The sequence below is a fragment of the Cinclus cinclus genome, chromosome 14, assembly GCF_963662255.1.
Source record: "Cinclus cinclus chromosome 14, bCinCin1.1, whole genome shotgun sequence".
Lineage (NCBI taxonomy): Eukaryota > Metazoa > Chordata > Aves > Passeriformes > Cinclidae > Cinclus > Cinclus cinclus.
The window spans coordinates 16,209,289-16,217,499 of NC_085059.1; the positions used below are offsets into that span (position 1 = coordinate 16,209,289).

Here is an 8,211-nt window from a genome sequence, read left to right on the forward strand (position 1 = left end):
CGCCATCACCCCGGATCCCCCCACGTGCCCCGGGCGCTGCCGCCGAGCGCCGCGCACGTCGCCGTAAACTGTCGCAAACCGCGTCCCTACCCGTGCGCCGCCGTAAAGCGAGGCCGGGAAGATGGCGGCGCTCTGGGCGTTGAGCGCGGGTGAGTCTGAGTGGACGTGGTGCTGGTTTGGGAGGGTGTCGCTTGAGAGGCCACCGGGTTTATCGGAGCAGCCCTCTTATGAGGAAAGGCTCGGAAAATTTGGATTGTTCAGCCTGGAGGAGAGAGGCTTCGGGGTGGCCAAGTTGCAGCCTTCCAGAGTCTGAAGGGAGCATCCGGGAGTGACGGAGTGACAGGATAAGGGGGGTGGCTTCAAATTGGCAGCGAGTAGGTTTAGATTAGATATTGTGAAAAAATGATTTCCTGTGAGGGTGGTGAGGCCCTGGTACAGGGTGCCCAGAGAAGCTGTGGCTGCCCCATCCCTTTAAGGCCAGGCTGGGTAGGGGTCGGAGCAAGCTGGGATAGTGGAAGGTGTCCCGGCCCATGGTGAGGGTCTTCAAGGTACCTTCCAACCTAAAGCATTCTGTAATTTTATGATTATGTTCATGTCTTGCTTGCTTTCCTTTCCCTTCAGGTGCTGCCTGGGTGCGGGGTCTCCTCAGTGGGGCTCGGCCGGAGAGGTGAGTCTGGCTCTGTCACCTGTCCCCCGGTGCCCTGGCCACTGGGACAGGCATTGTTCTGCTTGGGTACTTGGGGCTGGGGTTTGGGGTCACCTGGCTTGGCTATCTCACCCAGCCCTGGAGCTGTAAGGAACAGGAACTCTGCCCCTGTGGTGTCTTTCTGTATATTCAGAGCTTGTGCCATGATGGATGGAGGTGTCTCTCTCCTCATTTCTTTCTGTTAGACATCCATATTTTCCCAGACTTCATAGTTCAGGTCACAGTAATGTGGTATCTGTGCTGTCCCCCATCACTGCTTTCCTTAGTTGCTGAAGTTTTCCTTCATTCTGGAGGAATCCCATAGTTGTGCTGTAGGAGCACTGGAACTGCTAGCTATATCCCTGCAAATATCTGAAAAAATTTTCCATGACATTGAAATGTGTATTATGCAAACCTCTGCTTATGGGATGTGAACAGTGGTGTACAATGCCCTTTTGAAACTGATCAGCATGCTCTGTTTGCCTGTCATTTAAAGATGCTTTGAACGGCTTGGCCACACACAGAGACAATCAAGGCTCAGTAAAACTCACAGTATTTGCTCTTGAACTCATGTTTCTTGTAGTCACCAGTGGCTGCCCTCTGCTGCTTTATCCAGGCAGCAGGGGGCAAAATGTGGCTTGGTTTTTCAGAATCTGAGGTGAGCAAACTGCCTGAAAACTAATTTTACTGCTATCCGCAGTCTGGTTTTTGTATTGACTTGATTGTGTTTTGCAAGTAGTTTAGAACACCTCCCTTTTCATATTTCATGATGTTTATAAAACTAATGCTCTGAGATACTCAGCCCCTTGAAAAACTAGAAATTTTCACTGCTAAATATGTTGTTGGTGAAAGTTAAATAAGTATGGAAAGTACCTTGGGAAAGGTACAAATGGTTTGTGATAGTCCTGAACCCCATGAGAACATCAGAACAGAGGTGACTGTGACTTTGTGTAACAATCTGAGGACACTTAATGTGGAATCTCATACCAATATTCATGGTTTGCTTTAAGAAACTTGAGTCTTCTTGCTGAATTAAAAAGCCCTTTCAGCATAAACTATGAAGGGCTTTAACAGCTTGGGTTTTTTTGAGTACACAAATGTGCTGGTTCTCTTTTTCAGGACTTCAGGTTCACAATTTTCCAGATAAACTGAGCAGGGACAAAGAACTCTTGTGATCAGCAGCTGAGGCTGTGGTCTTGTCTTGCAGGTGGCTGGCCTCTGGTAGTCTTTTTCCTCTGTCATGCATCCACACAAGCACATCTCTGCACAAAATTGGGAAGTGGGAGAAGAAGAATAGAATTGTTTACCCTCCCCAGCTGCCTGGAGAGCCTCGCAGACCAGCTGTAAGGGTGCACCTGTGAATGTCCTTACCTGAGAATGTTTAGCAATTTCTGAACAGATTGTCACTGTCTGCACAGGGTGACTGCATGAGACACTAGTTTGACAGCTTATTTGCTCATTATTTAGGATTTTATTCAGTTTGGCTGCATGGTAGAAGTTAATATCACTCTGAATGCTTTCCATCTCTAAATTATATTGGATCCTGAAGCTGCTTGCAGCTGATCAGTTACTCAGTGTGTGGTTCAAGCTGTAAGGGGCCCATCCTCTGTAGACGTGTTTGAACTACAAGGAGGTAGAAATCACACTGTCAAGAGCTGATACTCTGGAATTCCATTGTTACCATTTTTCTTCATTAGGAATTGATGTGTTGTGGCTTCTGTTAGGCACATTGCTCAGTATAGTAAAAGTATTTACACTTAAAAAGAAATGGGTTTTTTAGGTATGCATTCTGTGGGCCATGAGCATTGATTGCTCTTGTGAATATGGTGGCCCAGGACATAGAAATGCCTGCTGTGGACTGTGCTGACTGATGCAGTGTGTGTGAAAATGCAGCTATTGACAGGCTCGTTTATTAAATCAGTGTTTTGCCTGTTTATCAAGAGTGCCATCTCTTTCAAATTTGTATTGATGTTAGATTCTACTAGCTGGTGCTGGTCCCTGTTAGCAATGTTAAAATGGGTCTGTGGAGACAGCTCTTCGTGCCAATCAAACTTGAAACCCTCTTCACTCTTGAAGAGCTAATTAAGTTCATTCTGGTAATATTGTTTATTTGCTCTCCCAGTAAGTTGAGTTGACAGCAGGGTAATATTTGTAAGGCAGAATGGGCATGTCAGTCTTTGATTCTAAAGTAGGGAGAATGAGAGGAAAAGATGATGCTAAACCTTCTGATTATCCTTTTCAGGGACTTTTGCTTATAAACTAAGTGTCGTAAGATTGTATTAAAATTTCCTGTGTGCCAGCACCTTTTTTTAGTGCTTTTAGTTTCAAATGTCAAAGCTATGCCTGATGTGCTGTTCTCATAGTAGGCAGAGGCATTCTTATTTTATTCCTAGTAAGAACATAGCTTGTGGAGCAGACATGGATGCTCCATTGCTGTCTTCACAGCAAAATTACTCATCCTTTAACTTTGTTTTGTCCCTAGGAAATATATCACTGCCGGAGGGAAATAAAATACAGCAAAGATAAGATGTGGTATCTGGCAAAACTGGTAAGCAAAGAGTACTTTGTACTATGCTTGAGAGAATGTAGAATTTAATTGCAGTATTTGTCTTAACAGCCTCATTCAATCACAGTTTAATCAGCATCTTGATAGCAGAGTCCTGGGGATGAGCATGGATCTGGACAGGGAATGGCTGTTTGCAGTTTGGTTTAGTTGTAAGGTATTACACTGAAGAAATGGTAATTAAGGAGATGACAGTATTTTTGTTTCTGTAATAGCAGTATAATTTAAGTAATGTCTTCTGAATAAGAGAAAGGAAATATTTGTAAATGCAGAAGTTAATTTTAACACTCTGATTGCAGATAAAAGGAATGTCCATTGATCAGGCTCTTGCTCAGTTGGAATTCAGTGACAAAAAGGGAGCAAAGGTGATCAAAGAGGTAAATAGCAGTATTCTTTAACCCTCCAGGTTTCCAGAAAACTTTAAAATCAATCCCTGTCATCAGAAGTTTGGAGGTGTTTCTGCTTCTGTGGGTTTTTGTGTTTCAAGTAAGCCTATTGGGAGCACATCCTAACAACTTATTTTTGTTGCAGTAATGTAATGTTGTGACTTATGAATATATGTTGGGATCACTTGTGCTGGCTGTTCTGATTTGTCATTGTGATAAATTCTATGTGGTTGTTCTCTCTAGCAGTGCTTGGTGTTAAGTTCATGGTGAAAGGTGCAGAATCCTGGTCACTAATGACTGCTACATATGTGGGCTTTGTTTCTTAAACTGTAAGAGATGAGAGATATTATTAAGGAGACAACTAAGTTCTCTAAAGGCACACAAACTTTGAATACACTGTAATAGTTTGGATTCTCAAATTACTCATTTTCTTGGCTGAAGTGTTGATTTCTGGTATAATTATGGTAAAGAAATGTCCTGTATTAGCTGAAAATATTGAATGGACCAAGTTCATTTTGCCCACCTTGGAATTTATTGCTAGTTGAATGTCTAATTCCACAAAGCTCTGTGGATGGAAGGCTGGCAGCTGCTGGTGGAAACTATGTTTTCCACTTCCTTTCCTCCCCAAAAATGTAATAAAATTGTCCCGAGGCTTTTTCATTCTATGTAAGGAACATCCTTATGTAAGAGATTCTTGTCTTTGAACAGTTCTTATCTCTCTAAATAAACTTTGTCTATAACTGGCTTAAACTTGTAACTTCTTTCATGCTATCTAGAGATAAGAAATAGCATTGCTTTAATTCCTCCTCAATATTTCCATTTCTTTTCCTTTTGTTACAGGTTCTGTTAGAAGCACAGGAAATGGCTGTAAGAAAGCACAATGTGGAATTCAAATCAAATTTACACATAGGTACATTTTTTAAAATTTAGTGCACTAGAAAAATGCCATCCTACTCTATGATAATGTGTTACATTTAATAAGATTTTGATGCTTGAAATCACCAGAAGTGAAGAGAGGACAGTTTCTGCTGAACTTAACTTTACCAAAACATGAAAGGCACATGTTTGCAGCATTTTTAAGATGGATGTATCCATCTTAGAGTGGAATTTCTGCTCTCTATTGAATAGAAGATCCTGAAGAGGAAGATACTTGACATAAATACAAAAGATTGGGCAACAAGAAATAAACAGTTTCTAGTTTCTGATGTTGCCAGTCAGAGATGCTGGAAGCTTTGTCTGTGGCTGGTACAACTTGATTTGCAGGATCCCAGTTAAACTTCCATCAGACACAGTATAAAAGTAAATGAGTAATGACAGGAGTCTTCTTAATATGAAGACTTGTCTGTAGATGATTTGCAGGATAAGTTTGTAATGACTAAAGTGCTTTTTAGCCTAGAAAGATGTTAGAGAAATGTTTACTCTTCGGAGTTTTGAGGCCCAAAGAAAAAAATTCCCATTTTGTCTAATAGGGAATAAATTTTACTAACTGACATCATAAGCTTAAAGTCACCTGGACTGTAGAGAGATTTGATTAGAATTCTTCAGAGCCTTCCAGGCCTCTGCCACAAGAAGGCTTAGCTGTAGTGCAGGACTGGATGTGCAGATAATGAAATTCCTGTGATGACTGCAATAAAGGGAGAAAGGAGGGAAAATGAAGTCTGTAAGACTTTACAGGAATTCATGAGACAAACTACTGAAAGGCAGTGAAACAAATACCACCTTCAGAAGAGCTGTATAATCTAATAAGTGCTCAGTGTGATTTGTCCTTCACCACATACTTATCTTCATGTCCCTGCTTTCTAAATTCACCTTTTTGGTGCTTCTGAAGAGCATTAATGCAGCTCACATGTTCCTCTGTAGCAGTGATCTGCTGAATGTAACAGAAGAAAGATGGAGGGGAAAAAATCCCAAGTAGAATTAACTTTCTAGAAGCAGCCATGAAAAATACTCTTGCAGGAGAGGTGTTTTATTGCAGCTGTAGCAGTTTGTTCTTGATTGAATAATCTCTCCCCTCTCCTTTTTCCCTCAGCGGAGTCGCAGACGGGCAGGGGCCGCTATGTGAAGCGGATGCGGTACCACGGCAAGGGCATGTTTGGCATGATGAAAATCAGCAGGTGCCACTACTTTGTGAAGCTGGTGGAAGGTCCTCCTCCTCCCCCAGAGCCACCAAAGACTGGCTTTGACCAAGCAAAGGAATACGTGCAGCAGCTGCGAAACAGAACCCTTGTTCACACACTGTGACACAATTTAGTGGCTGTATAGGTATCTCTTGTTGGGCAATGTAATTATATAAGGGAATAATTAAAATCATAACTATATCTTTGGTGCTGCTGGAGCTGGATGATGTGAGACAAAGCATGGGTTTTTTTCTTATTTGTCAAGTCACGGGTATAGAAAAATCTTGGAGCAGCAGATGTTACTTTTTCTGAGTTACTTGGACAACAGCATTGAAGCTCGACCCTGGACTGTCAAATCTAAAACTTATGGTGCTGTTATAAAGCTTGGTGTTTCTGTTATGTATGGTGGGCTTTTTATTATAAAACTGTGTGCTTGACAGCCGTGTTGCAAGATCAAGCCTCAAACTAAAATTTGACATCTTAAAGTAGTTACAACATTGGAAAAAAGCAAGTAACAGTGGACAAAACCAAATAACAACAATATTTCAGAGTATCAGACATCAATTTTTGGTTTATCTGGGCTGTAACAGCCTTCATTGTATATCTTGAGCATTGTGTCTGGGACTGGGAAATAAAAAAAATCCTTGGAAGTTCAGGCTTTGGCAGTAGGTGGCAATAGTTAGTTTGTCGGAGAAGAAGTGGCAGTAAAAACTTCCAGAATGGTCAGACTATTTTGGATTTTGCCCATGGCATTAATAATCTGATACAGGCATGGATTTCAGGCTGTTCTTGCTGGAAATTCATTGTGGGTAATGGGCAAAGTATGGAGAAAAATCTTTTTTTGGTGAAGAGTATACTAATTCTGCATTGTCTGGAAACAAATTACTTTTGTAACATCGAGGAAAGTGAAACACTCCATAGATTTAATAAGGAATGGCTTGTTGCATGTACAAATCAGGCTCTCGGTTCTCTGGAAACAATCCCATTTTTATCATTACTTCTTTGAAGAGAAAAAGACAGATTGATAGGTGGAATCTCATTTCACTCACTCAGATTTTCAAATCAAGATGGCCAGAGTTGATGAACATCAGCATAAAAACAGAATTAGCAGCTGCCTGTACATGCAAATATCTGATTTTGAGACCTTTGTTTTCCATTCTGGGAACATTAGAGTGGGTGATAGATTGCTTACCTCCTTTGGGTCTTCTTACCTCAACAACTTGTGGTAGCTATTCTTACATGTGTTTACTTTGATCAGTACTTGGATGATGGCAAAAGGACAGTTCCTGTAAGGAAAGAAATTATTGTTTTGAAAAAAGGTTGGTACAGAGTGATTCCTTCTGGCTACCAAAGAAAGGGTCTCATGATGTTAAAGAGTATTAGGGGATGGTGAAGTTACACAAGAGGCACATTGAGAGCTCAGTACCATTAATAGGGGCCTATTTGCACTTAGGTTTTCTGCAGTGTACTTTCAAACATTTCTGCCTGTAAAGCCACAATTTAGTCACTTGCCTGAAAGGTGTGTTCTGATAAAACTCTCTATCTCTGCAGTGCCTGATGTGTGTTTGAAGAACTGTTCCTGTTGTACTGTGATAAACAGCGGTTCTGGGCTCTGCCAGCTGCCCTTAAACTCCTCTGTCAGAGTGAATCTCTTACAAGCTGTAGCAAACTTGAATTGTTTATAACCTTTTTGAGGATCACTGATCTGGGAGAAGACTAAAGAATTGCAAAATAATCCAAGTTTAAGAACATATATTATGCTTAGACACATCTAAATATCTAAAACCTGGCTTTTGAGAATTTAATTGCAGTACCTATTTCTCCTGCATGCTGTAGATTTTGCTTCAGATCCTTTCTGGACCTCCAGAGAAGGCTGCATCCTTAGAGGTATCATTACTCTGGTTATGAATCTGCAGACAGAGAAATGAGAATGTGACTGATGTATTTTCCAGCTTCTTTATGATTGCAGGTGGCCCTGAAAGTCCTTTAAACAGACCTGGGCTTTAAAATTTTTTCAGTTAAAAAGCAAGGTTGTTGCTTGTTCTTGTTTTCTTCCTCAAGACAGTAAGTGGGAAAACTAATTTTTGGCATGTTTTTAGTATTCTTATGTTCCTTGGTAGAATTTTCTGCTGTCTTAAACACTCATAACCCAGAGCTGATCTTTATGGTGCTGCCTGAGGAAGCTCCTGTCTGTGACAGGAGTGATGGAAGATTGGGTGAGGTGAGGTAAGGAACTGCCTTGGTCCCAGCCTTTCCCTGGTAGGATGGTAAGAATGTCTGGAGTGCTTTCTGTGGTAGGTCCATCAGAATGCTGGGAACCTGAACCTTTTCTAATTCAGTAAGATCTAGTGACACAGCTTTATACTGGCAAGTTCTATATATAAATGTATATTTATAAATTTTAGAGATTTGATTCTACTGCGCTTTCATGGTAATTGGTACTTCTGCACCTCAGTTAGC

General features: G+C 41.2%; 1 protein-coding gene across 1 annotated transcript; it reads left to right on the plus strand.

Moving 5' to 3' along the window:
* Window positions 1–626: 626 nt before the first annotated feature.
* Window positions 627–6,150, plus strand: MRPL22 (mitochondrial ribosomal protein L22). The gene is made up of 5 exons (XM_062502133.1): window positions 627–667; window positions 3,168–3,233; window positions 3,548–3,625; window positions 4,475–4,544; window positions 5,664–6,150. Exons 2-5 carry the CDS (start codon window positions 3,213–3,215, stop codon window positions 5,873–5,875), a joined length of 381 nt encoding a protein of 126 aa, XP_062358117.1. The 5' UTR covers window positions 627–667; window positions 3,168–3,212; the 3' UTR covers window positions 5,876–6,150.
* The last annotated feature ends 2,061 nt before the right edge of the window (window positions 6,151–8,211 follow it).

Coding starts and splice junctions, on each gene's coding strand:
- MRPL22 (XM_062502133.1), top strand. CDS start 3,213: ATGTGGTATCTGGCAAAACTG. Junction 3,626..4,474: donor GAGCAAAGGTGATCAAAGAG/GTAAATAGCAGT, acceptor CTTTTGTTACAG/GTTCTGTTAGAAGCACAGGA. Junction 4,545..5,663: donor CAAATCAAATTTACACATAG/GTACATTTTTTA, acceptor TTTTTCCCTCAG/CGGAGTCGCAGACGGGCAGG.